Source organism: Aspergillus ruber (genome assembly GCF_000600275.1).
Source record: "Aspergillus ruber CBS 135680 unplaced genomic scaffold scaffold00033, whole genome shotgun sequence".
Taxonomy (NCBI): Eukaryota; Fungi; Ascomycota; class Eurotiomycetes; order Eurotiales; family Aspergillaceae; genus Aspergillus; species Aspergillus ruber.
Window position 1 is genome coordinate 215480 of NW_024467329.1, and position 18225 is coordinate 233704.

Sequence of the window (18225 nt, forward strand, 5' to 3'; positions counted from 1 at the left end):
GATTGCCATGCACGGCACTGACCGCACAGCTGTCGGGTCGGTCATCAGGATGCTTATCGGTCGGTGTAGAATCATGGCGGATTGCGATAGATTTTGAATAGTAGAAGAAATCGTGAATCCAACAGAACGAGCATTCTTGGACGACTGTACAGAAGAATTATCGAACCCTGGGGCGCCTTGAGACGAGGTATCGTCGAAGGATCGAGCCAGATCCAGATGGCGAGTCAGCACGTAAGAAGCAGTCATCCTGGCTAGCTCGTATTAGCCGCAGCATAGTCGATCTAACTGATTTTTTTTTTTTTTTTTTTGTTTTTTTAGCTTCTTTTATGCCTTAATCCGAAATTTATGTTGTGTTCCGTGTAAGGAGGTTGGATGTGGACCGGCTCCAACTATCGGTGGCCAATGCAGCGGTCTTCAGCTGGTAAAAGAGCCGCAATTCGGTGAAACTGAAATTATTCGCCTCGATTGATTCAGGAAAAGGATTCTCTTGGCCAGCGGCAGAAAGCGATTTGAGCCGCGTGCGAAAAGACTAGCAGTGGGCTGTGAAATGGTGGCTGCTGCTGTAGAACCTGACCCCCAACGCCAATCATGGGGGGTTCATAACCTTCTTTGAGCCTCAATGCGCTTCTCTTTGCTTTTCAACCCTGATTTAATAGCAAGCACTATGGCCATCACCATGGCTGTGCTTTTTAAGCCATCTGCTTTCCGGTCTCGTGCTTATTTACTACGTTTTGCTCCCTTTGCCCATTACCCATCATCCCTCGTATAGCGTGGCATACACTAGGATGACCGATCTCACAAGGAGTCTGGACTCCATTCCTTATGATGTTTTTTATCAAATCGCTTCCAAACTGGATTGCCATGATTTTATCAGCCTCAGCCGCGTCAACCGCTCTCTGAATCATGCTATGAGCAGTGAGCCTATCGCCCGAAAGACCATCGAGGTGAGTCTACTTGAGTCGCCTTCTGCACTACCTTAAGTTATCGTCTTTAACGCGACAACAGAACAACCTCCTCCATACAAAAGAAGGACAAGATGCAAGGCGGTCAAAATCCGGCTACCGCAAAGCCGTTGGTCGCCTGTTCGATATTAAAGAGTCCTTCGCCACTGCTCAGCCATACTCAGCCTCCGTCATCGCCTACGGTACCACTTTCCTCTACGACTCTGGTTCGCTGTGCTACGTCCACGATGACGATATCCGCGTCCTGAACGTACATGGTGCAGCCCAAAAAGAGCAAGTGATGAACATCTCCAATGTTGTCGCCCGTCTGTTGCCCCATCACGCACCAGGCACCAGCCCCATCCGGCTGTCCTTGCTGCACTACAGCGACGGTATTCTGGCGTTTCTGGTCGAGCTGGCTGAGGGACCGGAGGCGTGGCTTTTTGCCATCGATTTGCGACAGCGACCGGCGAATGCGCGTAATGGTCGCTTGCGGCTGCGGACTCAGCTGTCATCTACGCGACGATTGTTTGTTCGTCATAATGGCTCTTATCTCTACTACGGTACTCACTCGTCCTTAGGGTACGATGGATATCCGTTATGGGCGATTCACTGCGTGAATCTGAAGACGGGTCGTCATATGTCGGAGAAGCCTGTGGAGTTGGCGCACTTTGCGGGCAATGAGATTGGTCAGACAGTGTGTTTTGGCTTGCACCAGAATCATTTGTATGCCGTCTCGACACAGGTGGATTGCGAGGAAGAAGAGGTTGACTGGACGTCGTTCTATATTTGGGTCTGTCTTGCTCCGGAACCGAATACGCGACGACAGGTTACTCCGAATCGCACCTGGCGTCGTCAGCACCGCGAGGGTCCTATCAACGATACATGGACAGACCTCTCGCTGCGTCATGATGAGGCTACTAAACGTCTCATGATCCTTGAGTGTCGTCGCGAGTGGCGCAACGGGGGCAGCGAGAACTGCCGCACCTACTACATGCAAGCCCTCCCGTCGCCAAACGAAATCAACACCGGAAAGCAACACACTGGCCCGACAGACGCACGAGTCCCTCATCACGAACCTCTCATCAAAGTTCATGACCCATCAAGCAAACCAAACCCCGAACCACCCAAGAAACGCCTCCGTCGACACTACCACCCAGAATACCAACTACGAGACACCGGCACGGATGATTCCACCCAACGACGAGACTTCATTCTCGCAAAGACAAAATACCACGCCTACAACCTCTCCGCCTCCTCCTTCATTGACCTTGTCAACGACCCCTCCCCAAACCCCACAAACGGCAGTACAAGCCTAATCCCTCATGATCGCCTTCGTTTACGAACAGTCTCCCGAAAACGCAAATGCCCCATCGACGAATCCGGCGAAGAAGGACCCTGCGGCCTCCTCTATCGCCCGGACCTCAACAACACAACCAACCAACCAATAGACCACAGCGAAGAACGGTTCGTCTCGCGCGGCGTCCACATATGGCCTCCAGACAACGCACCCACAGAACTAAACAACCTCCTCTGCCCCAGTGAACGATCAGGTCGCGTCCAAGCCATGGCTGACGAACGATCAATCGTGTACTCAGTTAACCACGACGGTCTGACAGATGGTAAACAAGCATTTATCCTGATCAACTTCGATCCATCGATCAAATTCCCCGGCCTCACAAAGCTGTACCAGTACAACGACCACCTGGACGAGATGTTTTCCTCAGCTCAAGATCCAGCTGGTGTGGCTGTTGGCGTTGAGCAACCGCAGTTCGGGGGTCCGTCGAGAGAACGGCATAGTATGTCTGTTGTTCGGACTACGGGGACGAATGTGGGGTTGCCGTCTGTGAGGGAGGAGGCGGCGATATATTTGAGGATCAATCGGGGGTTCTGGTTGAGATAGGTTAGGCTGATAGTCAATAATAATATTCATTATTTATACCTTGGTGATTCAAGTAGTTATACTGTAATAAAACCAATAATGAATATCTACTAGGTAAATTAATTTCATCTTGTATGCAACCACATCCCAACAATCAATCCTCACGGCCAGCAAGCTCATTTCTATTGCATATTGAATCCCACAAAACCCGGTCGTGAAACTTGAATAACCAACACCGTAGTCTCTTTATACTGTGTAGAGCCCTTTTGTATGCGCCTCTTCTTTAACTACAGAACAATCTCTTTTCAATTCCGGATGCCAAATCGAGATTCCGGCAACTTCAGTAACCAGACAAGCCAAGCATGAACAGGTCGTTCCAGCTGGGCCGATTAAATCAATTCATTTCCCACATAGTCATAGGTTTAGTGTTAGCGACCTACGTATATATAGCGATAGTAAAACCTTTTTTTTTTTTTTTTTTTTTTGTCCTGCTTGGCTAGACATACAGCGGAAGTGAATAGCAAGTATAACCTGGAGTCTTGTGCCCTGGCATCAACTTTCCTCTGTAACTGTCATTTATCAATACATGCTTTTTACTGTATTAAAAGACAGTGAACACAGGCAATACATATCCTTTTGAACATATAACGATCAACTTCTTCAGAATTCATCATTATTCCTACTGTTGAACCATATCTTGCATGATGTATGTATATATGCGTTGGCCCTATGATTAGGCAGCGGTGAGGTGTACGATGACAATGGCCAATCCTTTGAACCAATAAGATAAACAGTAGATCCTGAGGCAAGATAGAAATGGCAGTCTTTAGTAGCTCGACCATTTCCTGCCTGGAATCCTGGAATATCAAACTTCTTCCTCTGGCCTTTAATATCATTCATACTGCCCCCTCAACATGCAAGCTAAAATTGGAGGTAGAAATCATCTGACCAGTCGACTAATTCATTACTCGTTGGCTAATTAAAAGCGCAGTTGTCGGTCAACGTGAGATTGTGGAAGTCCGGGGTGCAAACGGAGAGCCCCCTTATGTAGTAAGTATTGACGAACAATATTCAAAACTACTGGATGAGAGCTGAATCATCTTAACTTGTAGGTCTGCTTTAGCGACGGCCATGGGTCTCATTTTCCTGAGTCCAAATGCAGTGATAGACTCGAGTTCATAAGGAGATGTCTACTTTGAAAACGTTGGGGTAGTAACTGTTATTTATTCCAGTCAGATTACACTCTCTACAATCTTCGTGTGATCTTCCATGTACATAGTAAATTTTTTGCGGTCTTTCTAAGACAACCTAGTGAGATTGAGACTCGATTGGAGAAATGTGGCTGCATATGCCGGATTTTATTGTTTATATTAGTATTTTTGCTTGGATACTGAGCTCTGATTCTATTAATTCTCATTAAGCACTTGTAATAAAAATGGGCGTTGCTGACTCCCAACCACCAGAGCCAAACACATCAACAAACCGGTTGTCCAACTTGGCTAATTGAATCGGTCCATCGCCCACATACACATCGCTAGATAGACCTGGAAAACAGGGCTCCCCGTCCGCTCAGCCGTAATAAAACCTTAGGTTTGGTCAATGGTTATTCTTTCCCTTCCCTCTTTGCTGCCTGAAGAGCGATGGCGGGGTGGGCTGTAGTTGGGTGGCTTATACGATGAGTAGGATGATCAAGTAGGTGAACAGATGAGGAGAGCACCCAAAAGGCTGAAATCCTTGGTATCAAAAGGTTGCCTGTTCAACCCCCACGGCGAACAAGTTCCCGCTCACTACTCGTCGAATCCAGCGAGCCCGGTCGTGAAACCAACGGCGTTGTTTCTTTATACTGTTCATTAGCTTTCTGGAGGCGACGCTTCTCCAACCACATCACGACACCAGCAACTCCAGCTACCAAACAAGCCAGACACACAAACAGGCCAGTCGTCCAGCTAGGCCGATTAAACCGATTCATTACCCACATACACGTCGCCAGACAGATTTGGAAAACAGTATTTAGAATGTTCCCCCATACAACAGCATCCATTTTCCACAGCGGCGTGCAAGGGACCTTCAACGTGGTGCTGGTGGGCAGCACACTCTGACTCGTACAATCAAGTAAGAACCATTTCCCATGGATCTGCGCAAGACGGTTAAGCCCTTTTGTCTGGCGTTTTTCTGACCAACCAAGCCGCCAAAGGGCCCAAAAGTAGAGATCTCGAAGGCGCCACGGAGCCAGCCCAAGGCCGGTTACGCAAAAAAGCGCATTTAGGATTTGCGAGTCAATCTCGATCCAGATGCGGCGTGATGAGTTTAGACTGTTGCAGTCTGGATGGCACATTGCTGGTGCTGCGTTGCACATTAAGAGAAATAGCATGCCTCCCCAGGCGATCACATTTAGGCCATAGATCGTGATGCAAAAGCCAAGAGGTGTGAAGATCCAATGTAGGAAATCGCGAGACTTGTGAGACCATGATTTGTCAGGTTTGGCGTTTTTCTAGGGTGGTATTAGTGTGAATAATAGCGTAGGGTTTGGGAGACTGACCTGGTAATCTTTATCGAGTAAGGATTTTTTGGAGGTTGTTGGATATAGAAGGGTTGGATCTGTACTTTCATGAGTAGTCGCCATTTTTCCGTTGTTAAGATGATACTCTATATACAATGAAAAATTGCATAGGACTGGCGGTTTATATTTATTTTAAAGGTTCTAGAAAAGACTTAGATAAATGTACGAATATGGAATCCCGGTTGCCTATCGTGTGTAGTTTTCGTATTCGTATCCATACCCTTTTCCAGGATGGCTTTCATGTCTTTTCTAGAATATTGCCGGATGTGAGATTTAAGTCAATTTTAATTCCCATACAACTCAATAGTTTATAGTTCTAGGACAAAAGTCTACGTAATTTGCCGCAACCACGGAAATATATATAATCGCCCAAACATTACCTTTCCACGTAAATCAACCACACATCAATATTTTTACTCATTTTACTGATGTGACGGTCAGCAGGTGGCCGAAAAGGGCTACTTCGGCGGCCATTTCAGGAGTCCTGCTAACAAATTCCCGTCTTGGCATCAGGGGAGCGTATTCCCACGGCCACAGGCTTTCCCTCCACGCCAGGCCTCTTGACGCTAGTCTCAAATGAAACTTTTGTTGCTATTTTGTTAACATCATCTATCTAGACGCCCTCGCTGCGGTCACTGCGGAGGGGAGCCGTTCTTTACTCCCCCGTCGGCCATCTTGCTCTCTCTAGTTACAAGTCTCATCTCATAGTGCCGACTGTGTCCTTCCCTGCTTCCATCCTTCCTCCCACGAGCATCTCTTGGAGCACTTCCCATTCTTTTGAGGTTTCTTCATCCACAAAACCACTGTTATTCTCACCTTTTTAGTCTTCTATTCAGACTTTCTTTTTGTTTGCCAGCTTCCTGCGGGCTGTGTCAACCATGGTGCCTCACTCCTGACCGGTTGGATCTGGTGACAAAGAGAATCAGACCGATGCCAGCTCCGACCTGACCGAGATCTTTTCAGACAACGACTTTGATAGTGACTCCATTAGCGACCCAGAACTTGATAGTGAGGATTCAGATGATGAAGATGAGGATGAACCCGACTATGATATCTCTGATGATGAGGGCCAGCTGCCTCCTGATAACTATTTGGCCCAAGCAGAGAGCTTGAATGTCTCTTAGCTTTGATAGACAAGGTACAGCAACATCATCAGGAAATACTTGATGAGACTCGCATGTACTGGAATAGGTAGATAACTCTATTGGCCATCAAATCATTTTGAAAACTCACTAGTGGCTTCCTGGTAGATATTGTCAGTATATTGGCGTTGACCTGGTGCAACACTGGCAATGGACCCCAGACTCAAATGAGACGGTCTGTTTTCTGTATGCATTTTTCGGCTGGCGGTGTGATATCTGTCGTGGCGAGAATGGTCGGCACTGCCCAGCATTATATACAAAAGTTCACTTGAGTCATTCTGGAAGTGTTGGCATCATTTTCTGAAACAGAAAACGGCGTCAGGACTGAGTGTCACGGGTTCGGAATAGTAGATAATAACGAACTGATATTCCTATCTAAACTATTGTAGCCATCGACGAGAATATCGAATCTGGAGAAAAGAAAAGAAGAGGAAAGTCTATTTACACAAAGAAGTTCAAGTGTCCTGGGCTTGTAGTTAGGGGGAAGCCATTCCAGATTTCAGAAATGCTCAAGTCTAGTCCAAGTCTCCTCACACAAGATAGGATCAGTCCAGTACTGTTATGGGGTTCTCGTACGAACCCAAAGGATGACAGTTTGGCTAAGGCCAGCACGGAACGCAGCCAGCAAGGGGACCGAAACGACTACTGACGACCTTCGTACGATCCCCTTACATGAAGACTATCGGTGACCTTTTCGGTCAACTCCTGATCTCCGAGAACACTATTTGGAATCTCATTCTCGTACGACCATAAAAGACTGCTCCCCACCTCTGCCCTGTTTGTTACCTCTTCAACGATTCCTTCTTGTATAGTAAAGGGTAGCTTTAGGTTAAGACAACTTGAGTTGAACCCCCTAACAAGTACTGGTGCTCGTCGGGGTTCACAGGAGGAAGAGGATGCAGCGTCACTAAGGCAAACAGATATAATAAGAATAAAGAAAAAGGAGTTTTGAAGACAGTATTTGCAGCAGTTGATGCTGGGTTGGGAAGGAGAGTTTGTTGAAAGGTGTGATGAGAAACAGAAAGATGGCCAGAAAAAGGAGACAAGGGGAAGGGAAAAAGTGACATTTTATATGGTCACCTGGGGAAGCCTGTAGGAATCAGAGTGCAGCTGGATTTGGCAGTGAGGGAAGCCATTTTCGCAGCAATTTGATCATGAGTTGAAGAGGTTTGCAGGGTAAGCCAACAGCACAGGGTGCTACAAAGAAAATTGGGCTTGGCAGGTGCAGAATAGTGGCCAGATCACATGTGTGAATCATTAAAGCAGCAACAGGTGGCTGCTACACTGAGTGGAAATGACACTGTAAATGGCTTCACTGGCAGTCATTTTCAGTGTTGATTTCACAGGTACTCACATTCTAGTTGTAAAAGCAAAAAAGATCTTGCACCGCCACAGTCTTCGCGGGGCTTCTTTTTTCATATCTTCTTTTTCGATATTCCGTGCTGATTTTCAGGCATCTACCTTGTTTATTCGCGTCAAGGAGACAGAAGAAAACCCACAAGTATAAACATTGCGTGCAACGATAACAATGGCGAGGCAAGATATAGACGACGCTCCATCACCAAACCATCCGCCTGTTATACCGGATAGACCAGGACCAGGACCAGGAACAGGAACAGGAACAGATAATTATCTCGCTCATTCAGCCTCCAATCTATCAATATCCCGTCCCCCAGAATCTGGAAAACGCAGACTTCTCCTCATCTATGTTCATGGCTTCAACGGCTCCGAAGCCAGTTTCCACGCTTTCCCCGCACATGTGCATAGTCTATTGACGGATGCGTTGGCTGAGTCTCATGAGGTGTACACCCGGATCTATCCTCGATACAAGTCTCGGGGTGATATGAAGATTGCTCGGGATCAATTTAGTAATTGGTATGTTTCTCTTCCCCTCCCCTCTTCTTTGTATTGCCCTCGAGGTTTCTTAGAAACGAAAATGTAGAATGCCGACCTGATCGCGATCGCAATCGCAATTATAGGCTGTCACCTCATGAAGCAGATGACCTCGATATCATCCTGTTAGGACATAGCCTGGGCGGCATCTTAACAGCGAATGTCGCTCTTCTGCCATCCTCACCTTCACATCCACACCAGCATCGAAAACATCACGTTTTAGGCCTGATCAATTTCGATGTCCCTTTCCTAGGGCTCCATCCCCGAATAATCCAAACTTCATGCAAGAGTCTTTTCCACCGAGATAGAGATCGAGATCAGATTCCAGCCGGGCATGAAACCGAAACCTTCACTGAAACAGAGACACAAACCACGGCTGAGGCCATCGCCGCGTTTTCTCCTCACTATGACCCTCCTTTCTTCAATGATATACGCTGGGCTGAACGAAGCGGTATGCAGGGGGTCGTGCATTTTTTTGAGAAAAATTATAATCGGCTTGCAAAATCTATACTTACCCGCATTGTTTCGCCGTATGAGTTTGCGGGGTGTTTGAATAATTACCCGACGCTTCGCCGGCAATATAAACAGCTCATGGAGATGGAAGCTGCGCATGATCAAGCATCCAGGATTAGGTTTGTGAATTATTACACGGCGAGTGATTGTCCTGAAACGGTGCAGGAAAAGGATCCTACAGCGTTGAAGGAAACTGACGCTGGAGAAAATGAACACTCGCCACGTGCGAGCATGGGGCATTCGTCGTCGCCAGTAGGTTCAGAAGAAAACACTCTGTGTACGGAGGAACCGTCAGAAAACAAGCCTGGGCCCGAGCCCTGCTCATTGACACCGACCACATCACAATCAGAATCAAAACCACGGCCAGACCCAGACCCAGACCAATCCGATTGCATTTGCGCCTCCGAAGCAACCGATTGCACTTCAAAACAATACAAAAACAAGAAACGTCGGAAGTTCGTCCTATTGCCATCACATCACTGGAGCCATGGTGACGATTCTCTCTGGATACCGGTGAATATGGACAATATGAACGAGATAACTGCCCATCAGTCGCTATTCTTGCCGCATGGAAGGAACTATGACCAGTTGGTTGGGGACACTATGGCGACGATCGAGCAGTGGATACAAGCTGATCTTACGCAACGGATGCTTTCGCAAGAGGAACAGGAGGGAGGAGTTGATCCTATATAAGGGGCCTATACGAACTTGATTTTCTAGAGCGACCGTGACTTTCCCCTTCCGGATGCCACCGCTTCTATGAGGGTGCTCAGGGGCTTGCTCAGTGATTATTTTCTATCACAGGTCGGTACTCAGTGAGCACTCAGTGAGCACTCAGGGCCTACTCAGTGCCTACTCAGGGCGCGCTCAGTGATCAGTCACGTGCACTCTGAGTTGTGATGAGATCTGATAAGTCGGATCAAAGGGATAACGTTAGTCCGACTAGCGAACCTCCGATATATGGCCAGCGTTCGCCACATATAGATAGATAGACAAGCACTCATCAAGCACTCAAGCACTCGTGTACTCTAGGCTACATTAGATAGAGTATATCAATCATTCGTTTCAATTGGGTCTTCTACATATAGGCCTCGTGCAGTCGGATAATCGACTCCTCCGGTTTCCCCTGAACCCATTTCAGTGTGAAGCGGGGTCTCTCGGATCATAGCTCAGAGGGGAAATGTTGGTGAGTCGATTTATCCCGCACTATACGAGGTCTATACGGAGAGTATATATAGCATAATGAGAGGGAACGTAGACGTGCGTTCGTAACTGAATAAGTGCTTAGCTATCTAACCGTGCGCACTCGTTGGCCTATATGACCTTGGTGATTGGTCCAATGTATATCCGACCTATTCTCATCAAAAGTGGCACACAGACAGAACCCCGTCAGCAATGGTGGCTGAAACAGCGCCAGGTAGATATGGCACCAACACTTAAACCATGGCGACTCGAGCTCATTCGTGACATGATACAAGACTCTCAATCATATACTAACGCGGAAATTGCCAAAGCTGCCCATTGTACCCCACGATCAATCAGCACTTGCCGCTCGAACCTACGATGCTTTGGAAGTGTCAGGGCTCCTGCCAACGGTATCAGCCGACGACGGACGATCACCCCACCTATGCTTGAAGCTCTCTGTGAGCGCCTCCTCGAAAAGCCGGATTTATACCTGGATGAGATGGTGGTCTTCTTGTGGGATGAGTTTCGCGTCCTTGTGACTATATATAGCATTGGCAGAGCGCTCGCATCAGTTGGATGGTCTAGGAAAGCCGCAAGGCGGATAGCGAGGGGACAGAATATTGAACTTCGGGACTTCTATCTTCATACCATCTCGTCTTTCCGATCCTACCACTTGGTGTATGTGGATGAGTCGGGCTGTGATAAACGAGCAGATTTCAGACGGACCGGGTGGTCTCCACTGGGAGTGACACCTGTCCAGATTTCTCAATTTCACCGCGAGCAGCGTTACCAGATACTTCCTGCATATGCCCAGGATGGCATCGTCCTTGCACGAGTCTTCCAGGGATCGACAGATGCTGTTGTGTTTGAAGATTTTATACGGCAACTTCTACATCACTGTGGGAAGTGGCCGGAGCCGAAATCTGTTCTTGTCATGGATAATGCCACTTTCCATCGTACGGAGGGTGTTCGGCAAATTTGTTCTGCGGCTGGGGTCAAATTGGTGTACTTGCCGCCCTACTCCCCGGATCTAAACCCGATCGAGGAGTTCTTTGCTGAGCTTAAGGCTTTTATTAAACGACATTGGCTGACGTATGAAGAGAACCCGGGCCAGAGTTTTAATAGTTACCTCGAATGGTGTGTTGATGTAGTCGGGGCAAGAGAGAAAAGCGCGAAAGGCCATTTTCGACATGCAGGCTGGAATATTGAAGAACCGTGACAATCGAATATAAACTGTTCCATTCTATAGTCTATCTTCTATGTTGCACTTACAATGCTTGACCCAATAATTGATGTCCCCAGCAAAACGACGAGCAATGCCTCTTTTGACGCCGTTCTTGATGAAAAATCCCGGATCCTGATCCTCGTGGATCTGCACAAGATCCAGTCCATCTTCAAGGGCAGTATCGCAAGCTTTGTGAAACTCTGCCTTTAGTTTCTCATCATTTACTTGTGATTGCTGCCAGTCACTATATTCAGCAACAGCAAGGTCTCGCAGACCAGGGATCTCAAGGAAATCCGGAGGCGCTTTTCCCGGACACGTGGTCGGCATCGGAGTCGGTGTAGTTGGCACAGAAAGAGGAGAAGTCTGCACAGGAAGGATGTTGGTGATGTTTATAGGAGGATACCCATTGGTGGACTGAGTGCCTCCCTTTTGCCTCTCAAGTCGCTGCTGCTCCTGTATATATAGTTTTTCACGAATTGACTCAGGGACGTCATCGTGGGATTTCAATACACCACCCTCCTCTGTATAGTCCACAAGGGCCCTCAGATTCTGTACTGTCAGCTTAATATGCTTCTTGCTTGTAGGGTCACGCCAGCAATGCGGCCCCAGCTCACATGCTCCACTAGAGCACCGCATCAGACTGTAAACATGGTCCCAAGTAGGAGGTTGCCCAGTGGCCTGTTCTTGTGCACTGATGTTTGCCTGCCGCTGAAGCAACATAAATTGTGTAGCAGATGAAGTCCCTCTTTTATCTGTCCCTCTTGGACTGGGCCTTAGGGAGTGACTGTCCTGACTGTCCTCAGTATAGTTGAATGACATATTCAGTGTTAGTTTCTTCCCAGCATGGAAAAATTCACCCCACACGAGAAGCTGTTTCTCCACAGCAGGCCAGTTCACCTCAGTCTTGTCACAAGAAAGAGTGAGGTCTGGCTGATTACGGTGATTCACTGATACAGCAACAGTTGTATCATCTATTTCAACTCTTTTCTGTGGAAATTTCTTGCCTACAACTTCCTTTAACTTTGGCTCTAAAAAAAGACGCCAGTGAAACCGCGGAGCCAACACCAGGTCTTGCTCTGTGTTTTTCTGGATAGTTTTGTTGTTGAGGGTCATCTTCCACACAATTGAATAGTGAAGACAGGTGGGTGGAAGCTCATCATACAACCTTCCTTCCTCCCACTCATCCAGCTGAAGTAGTCGTATTTGGCTTATTTGAGGAGATCGGTGCTGCGGGAGGAAATCGTCATCTGGGCGGTCTTCAGGGCTAATCAAACTCATCACGGAGGGCGTCTGGCAGAAACCATATCCTGGGGTCGGGGCAAAGAGCGAGGATTGATCGGGTTGGTCATACGAGTCAAACAGCAGTGGATCATTCTGAGTGTTGAATGGGCTACGGCTCATATTTGTGCGGCTATCAAGGGAATAATTAACATCATTGTTCATAAAGAGACTCTAGGGGATCTTTCGCTTTGGTTGATATCTGTTGATTCTTACCTAGAGAAAGCGACCGCTGAAAATAGAGCACAGACAAACAAGAAGTTTCGTGGAGTAAGCAGCATCGGACGACAGCGATGCTGGGTTATACGAGTGTTCTATTAGATCTGATCGGTGATGACGGTGCCCTGCGAGATGCAATGAGGTTGAGACCTGTAAAGCGGGCTCAACAGTGTTTGCCTTGTTTGCATATAGATCTTCCAGGTTCCAGGGTGTTCCATGAAGCTGATCGACCGCTATTCTCGATTGGGAATAGACGTAAGCATCTAATATTGGAGGCTCACAAATTTGCGCCTTTTTGCCAACACAGAACATCGTGATCGAAGAGAAAAAGACATTTCAATTCTGGGGGTCGAAACGCCAAGGACGCAATGACATGGATACTAAATATCATGTCGTTGGTTTCCGTGTTGATGCTATTTACCAATGAATTATGCATGGATGGATCTTTCAACAGTCCCGCAGTCAGTAAGTCGAGGGCCGCGCGATGGGTCTTTAGCAGCCAATTGTTCTACATGGCGTATTATCACATGATTATCCATACTCAAGAGTCAAGCACACCCCCGATGAAGAGAACAGTTTCATGGTAGAAGCAGTTTTCGCTATCGACTGTAGAAAAGATCTGAATGGGTTCTGTATTTGACAATTGTCACGGGCTCAATACAGCCATTAGCGAAATCATCTTCATCAGCAAACATATGATGATTGCCTTCTGGTCCCACCGCCAAGGCATTAGAACTGGTATTTCATTCGGCTGTCAGCTTTTAATCGATGGCCGCTGTAATTTTCTCCTGAATGAAAGTAATATACCGGCACGATTACATTATATTACACTTTATCTAGCTTGAAAAATACGGATCTGAAACCATCCATGGAACTCGGCGGAACCTCATGGTAGATCTTGTGAGCCAGACAAACTACCTGCTTCTGTTCCTGGTCTTCCAGGCTTCACTAATGTTTAACCTTCCTCTGAATATTCACTAACAGATGTTTTGTGTCGTGAAACAGCAAAGGCTGGTAAAACCACAGGCTCCAACAGCACGTTCTGTAATTTGCCCATAGCTGTTATTGTGGGTAAATAACAGATACTAGGCCACTGTAGGGCGTGAACTCTGATCAGCAGTCAGTAACAACAGAGTTCTCATCGCACTTGAAGAGATGATGTCCAACTTTCAGCATCCATGATGTTGATGACGTCGATCCATTTGGGCCATTTGGGCGATGGGATGAGTCGTCACAGTATGCACCAACCCTGGGCAACTTCGGCTGTACCCTGCCTCATCATCTAGTCTTAACTCTACCAACATTGGCCTGTCTGCTGTTGAATACCCGGCTTTTCAACCAAACGCGCCGCAGACATGTAGACTTCTGTTGCTACAATTTGGTGATTGGGATGAGGGTCAGGCATATGATGAGGACCCATCAACCTGTATTCACTACTTGATTGAGTGGAAGGTCACCCTCAATAACAGGACTGTGGCAAAAGATCCTGAACAGAACCTTGTTCTAACCCCAAAGTCTCATTGGAGGGTCTTCCTAGAGCCAAAGTTAAAGGAGCTTGTAACCGCACGAGCATTGCAGCCTGAGGGATCAAGCATACATCGGTACCAAAGCATCGACAGTTCTGGATAAGGGCTCGCTATCGGCATACAATCGAGACGTTTTAGGTACAAATAGACTATTGCGCTCATAGATAGAGAATCAAGCCGATTCGTTCATTACCCGATCCGATATCGATTCGTAGCCGAAACGGTCGTTTGATCATATAAACGCCTAGGCCCTACACTCTGGCGTTACAGTGGGGGTCGAAACCTCGTTCCTCCCTTCACGAGCCAAATTGTTTTCCAAGGCCCGATTCCGAAAGCTTATTTAGAAAGTTATCCAATAAGTATGCGACCTATAGTTAGAGCATCCAAAAGTAACCAATAAAACGAGCCCAGTTGCTGAGTAATAGATTTGGCGCCCTGGCATTCTGGGACAAAAAACAATGATGGCTGTGGCGGGAAGGAAATCTCGATACTCACTGTACAGAGCTACTGTGCAGGAAATGCCCACACTGAGGGACTGTGTCAGATGACACAGCTGTTATAGTATCAGGCAGATATTGATTGGTCTGCCATAGAAGAACAGCTTCTTGCATGTGGGGATCTTTTCCTTGCAGGCAAGCAATTGCGAATTTATATTTCATTTAAATTCAAAGATGATAGCTGTACCTCAACAGGTACTCGCAGGATAGACAAACAAAGGTGTTCATCTACCACCCAGTGCATGCTTCAAGAGTAAAATCTACAGATTGATGCAGAGGAAGGCACATCAGGACAACTCTCAGTGTGACAGTCTCGAACAATACAAATGTGGAATTCAGCGGACAAGGATCAACGTCCACCCTGAGATCCATGCCTTTTTTCATAGCCATAACGCCACTAGAAAACAAAGCTTTTCTTTAACCCTCGAACATCCTCGTTAATCTGAGCCATATACAAAATAGCAAAAGCGCTATGAAGAAAAGTGGACACAGGTGAAACTCTAGCGCGGTGCGTTTTATTGAGGCTACCTTAGTCAGGCTACTCACCCCTCTGCTCAGCCTTTACTCAGTGATCAGCTCAGGCTGCTCAGGGCGTGCTCAGGGCATGCTCAGGTCTACGCAGTGAGCAAAAAGCAGCGAGGGGTGAGCACCAAAACGGAAAGGGCAAGCCGTCGAGCTGTCTAGAAAATCAAGTACGTATGTAACCGACGCGGATGCGTCGACTTGGCAGATCAGGCATATACCGATACACGAGAAATAATGTCTAATCACGACCGAAACCAGTTCCCAGCTTCTCTCCCCTAGCCTGTCTTGCAAGCTCGACATCTATTTCCTCCCTGAGAGAGTCCTCCCAATGACTGAACGAGCTCTTAAATCCTAGTCTCTCTTTTATCCTTTGCCCTTGAACCTCCAAGCTGGCCCCGAAGATAATTGGACCGTATGGATGCAATGAAGCCGACTCTTCCACCGTGAGATGGTCCACACCATCTTCAAGCAAAACGGACCTTTCTCCCAGCAGCGAAACAACTCTTTCGACATATGTGGTTTTGTCCGGGGTTTTCCAGCCGGAAGTAAGGAAGTAATATCCATTGCCGTTCCAATCCGCTTTAGCAGAAACAGCTCCGCTGCTGATATCAGATTCAGCCTCGAGTTCTCCATATGCAGCCTCAACCAACGCCACTATTCCATCTGCCACATCTTTCACATGAGCCGTTGCAAATTGATTCCGCCCCTCTCCAACCACAAACGGTTTCTTGCGTTGCAGAATCATGTTGATGTGATATGCAGATCCTCGCTTGATCGGACCAGTTCCCACGCCAACCACGGCCGGTGGGCTGATGATCGCCGTCCTGACGCCATTCTCGGCATGCTGGGATGCAAAAGAAACGATCCTCTGCTCTGTGGCAGCATGTATCTGCGTTGCAGGCAAGGTGAGGATTTCAGGGAGATCGGAAGTGTCATTCCAGCTTCTGGAAGGCGGAAGGCCCGGTGCAAGGGCGAGGTCTAATACAGTAGCAGCTCCTGAGAGATGAATGTAGTACTTGCTGGACGCAGGTCTGGCTGCGGAGCCGATTGCAGCAAGAAGAGCATCTGTCCCAGTATCATGGTCGCCGTTGGCGAGCTGGAGAGTTATTGACGCCTTGACTGCCTCGGTGGCAAGGATCTCAGATGTCTCTAGGGAGCCGATGATGGTGGAAATGGATGCAGCGGGAAATGCATTTCGAATTGCAGATGCTTGGTTTTGATTGCGCACGATCACCGTGACGTGCCAAGATGGATGCTTTTCCACGAGTGCTGAGAGCGTAGACCCGCCGATATAGCCAGATGCGCCGACGAGGAGGATGCTGAAGGTCATTGTGGAAGCGATCGTACTGGTTCAGTTGGAAAGAGATGTCGAATCAGCTGAGACTGCATTCTTCGATGGATGGCTGCCATCTATTAACTGCGTAGAGGTAGCAGGGTTTCATCTTTGATTATCAAGCAGAAGTGCAGTTCGCGATTATGAATACGGGATGCTAATGATGTGATAGTAGCTGTCTTCCCCGGATAAGAATGGCATTCCTCCCGACTCGGGTCAGTCAAGATCCGATACCCGGTTGCGATACATAGCTGTCCGGTGACTGTATACATTTTACGGTGAAGTTAAACAGGATAACGTGGATGATAAGCGGATGAGACAGATAAGTGAGACACCAAATCGCCGCGATGCGATCCCCAACATTCAACCATGTTTTCGCTCACCAACAAAAATGGAATTGTAAAAAAAAAAAAAAAAAAAATCCAAGTGATCTTAGCTGTCTAAGCTATTCGAAGTAGCCCAAATTTAAGTGCCCGAGCTGCCGCAGAGATCTACTCAGTCAGCCATGCAACTTTGAGTCAGTTACTCAAAGGAATGGCATCACAGCGCGATATCAAGCCTAAATCACAGAAACTCACTGACTTAGAGGAGACAGTAATTGCTCAACATATCTTTGACCTGGATGCGCAAGCATTTCCTCCTCGGCTTTGCCATGTTGAAGATATGGCCAATTGACTACTCAGAGAATGCGGCGTGTCATGTGTTGGCAAGTGCTGGGCTTCAAACTTTGTAAAGCAACAACCACAACTCAATATGCGCTTTTTCCAAAATATGACTATAAGAAAGCTCTATGCAACGATCCAGAGCTAATTTGTGGATGGTTTGCGCTTGTACAAAATACTATTGCAAAGTATGGCGTGGCGGAATCGGATATCTGCGACTTTGATGAGACAGGGTTTATGATGGGCATTATCTCTACAGGCATGGTAGTCACCAATGCAGACTGATGTTCCGGTGCAAAATTATCGCAGCCTGGAGGCTGTGAATGGGTCAAAGTGATTCAGAGGATCAATTCACAAGGACGGATGATCCCACCATTCATCATGGTTGCGGGTAAATATCACCTCTTGACCTGGTATGATAAGAGCATAAGAGCCCATTACCAAAAGGTTGGGTGATCGCTACATCTGAAAATGGCTGTATGATGAATGAGTGAGGCCTAAAATAGATTCAGCATTTCAACAGGTATACTAAGCCTTGTTCTACGGGTCAATATCGTCTCCTTATCTTAGATGGGCATGAGAGTCATCATTTTACAGACTTCAAGCTTTTCTGTAAGAAAAATGACATTATCACACTTTGTATGCTTCCTCATTCATCACATATTCTTCAGCCTCTTGATGTTGGTTGCTCTGGCCCTCTTAAAAAAGCATATGTGTCACGGCGCTCTACTAGGATAATCGAAGATCCAACTCATGGGTTCTACCTAGGTAGCTATCGACGAGAATAATCAACATGAGGAAGGAAGAAAGGGGGTGACGCCGTATTTATCAACAAAGCAAACAA

The 18225-nt window shown here is 47.2% G+C and overlaps 7 protein-coding genes across 7 annotated transcripts; 4 read left to right on the top strand and 3 right to left on the bottom strand.

The window, feature by feature from the left end:
- Positions 1 to 374: 374 nt before the first annotated feature.
- Positions 375 to 2964, top strand: fbx15 (F-box domain protein). Its single transcript, XM_040782917.1, has 2 exons — positions 375 to 944; positions 1006 to 2964. Exons 1-2 carry the CDS (start codon positions 786 to 788, stop codon positions 2842 to 2844), a joined length of 1998 nt encoding a protein of 665 aa, XP_040635312.1. The 5' UTR covers positions 375 to 785; the 3' UTR covers positions 2845 to 2964.
- Positions 2965 to 3672: 708 nt separating this feature from the next.
- On the top strand, positions 3673 to 4178 carry EURHEDRAFT_416299 (uncharacterized protein). Its single transcript, XM_040782918.1, has 3 exons — positions 3673 to 3756; positions 3815 to 3873; positions 3936 to 4178. Exons 1-3 carry the CDS (start codon positions 3738 to 3740, stop codon positions 4020 to 4022), a joined length of 165 nt encoding a protein of 54 aa, XP_040635313.1. The 5' UTR covers positions 3673 to 3737; the 3' UTR covers positions 4023 to 4178.
- Positions 4164 to 5490, bottom strand: EURHEDRAFT_508351 (DUF2985 domain-containing protein). The gene is made up of 2 exons (XM_040785888.1): positions 5363 to 5490; positions 4164 to 5314 (listed from the first exon to the last, which is right to left on the bottom strand). Exons 1-2 carry the CDS (start codon positions 5444 to 5446, stop codon positions 4580 to 4582), a joined length of 819 nt encoding a protein of 272 aa, XP_040635314.1. The 5' UTR covers positions 5447 to 5490; the 3' UTR covers positions 4164 to 4579.
- Positions 5491 to 8194: 2704 nt separating this feature from the next.
- Positions 8195 to 9558, top strand: EURHEDRAFT_420716 (uncharacterized protein; the record flags this gene model as incomplete). The annotated part of the gene is made up of 2 exons (XM_040783340.1): positions 8195 to 8400; positions 8505 to 9558. Coding segments are annotated over 2 exons (1260 nt in total), but the record flags the coding sequence as incomplete, so codon positions are not given.
- A 1801-nt stretch (positions 9559 to 11359) lies between these two features.
- On the bottom strand, positions 11360 to 12742 carry EURHEDRAFT_464617 (uncharacterized protein; the record flags this gene model as incomplete). Its single annotated transcript, XM_040784972.1, has 1 exon — positions 11360 to 12742. One exon carries the CDS (start codon positions 12740 to 12742, stop codon positions 11360 to 11362), a length of 1383 nt encoding a protein of 460 aa, XP_040635316.1.
- A 453-nt stretch (positions 12743 to 13195) lies between these two features.
- On the top strand, positions 13196 to 13489 carry EURHEDRAFT_416306 (uncharacterized protein). The gene has a single exon (XM_040782919.1). The coding sequence runs from the start codon at positions 13207 to 13209 to the stop codon at positions 13423 to 13425; it is 219 nt and encodes a 72-aa protein (XP_040635317.1). The 5' UTR covers positions 13196 to 13206; the 3' UTR covers positions 13426 to 13489.
- Positions 13490 to 15352: 1863 nt separating this feature from the next.
- Positions 15353 to 17009, bottom strand: EURHEDRAFT_389457 (NAD-dependent epimerase/dehydratase family protein). The gene has a single exon (XM_040779786.1). The coding sequence runs from the start codon at positions 16714 to 16716 to the stop codon at positions 15625 to 15627; it is 1092 nt and encodes a 363-aa protein (XP_040635318.1). The 5' UTR covers positions 16717 to 17009; the 3' UTR covers positions 15353 to 15624.
- Between the last annotated feature and the right edge of the window lie 1216 nt (positions 17010 to 18225).

Bases quoted from the DNA above. Each gene is read 5' to 3' on its own strand.
- fbx15 (XM_040782917.1), top strand. From the start codon at position 786: ATGACCGATCTCACAAGGAGTCTGGACTCCATTCCTTATGATGTTTTT. The intron at 945-1,005 runs GTGAGTCTACTT...ACGCGACAACAG, and splicing joins TCGCCCGAAAGACCATCGAG to AACAACCTCCTCCATACAAA.
- EURHEDRAFT_416299 (XM_040782918.1), top strand. The intron at 3,874-3,935 runs GTAAGTATTGAC...CTTAACTTGTAG, and splicing joins ACGGAGAGCCCCCTTATGTA to GTCTGCTTTAGCGACGGCCA.
- EURHEDRAFT_508351 (XM_040785888.1), bottom strand. From the start codon at position 5,446: ATGGCGACTACTCATGAAAGTACAGATCCAACCCTTCTATATCCAACA. The intron at 5,315-5,362 runs GTCAGTCTCCCA...ATACCACCCTAG, and splicing joins TACTCGATAAAGATTACCAG to AAAAACGCCAAACCTGACAA.
- EURHEDRAFT_416306 (XM_040782919.1), top strand. From the start codon at position 13,207: ATGACATGGATACTAAATATCATGTCGTTGGTTTCCGTGTTGATGCTA.
- EURHEDRAFT_389457 (XM_040779786.1), bottom strand. From the start codon at position 16,716: ATGACCTTCAGCATCCTCCTCGTCGGCGCATCTGGCTATATCGGCGGG.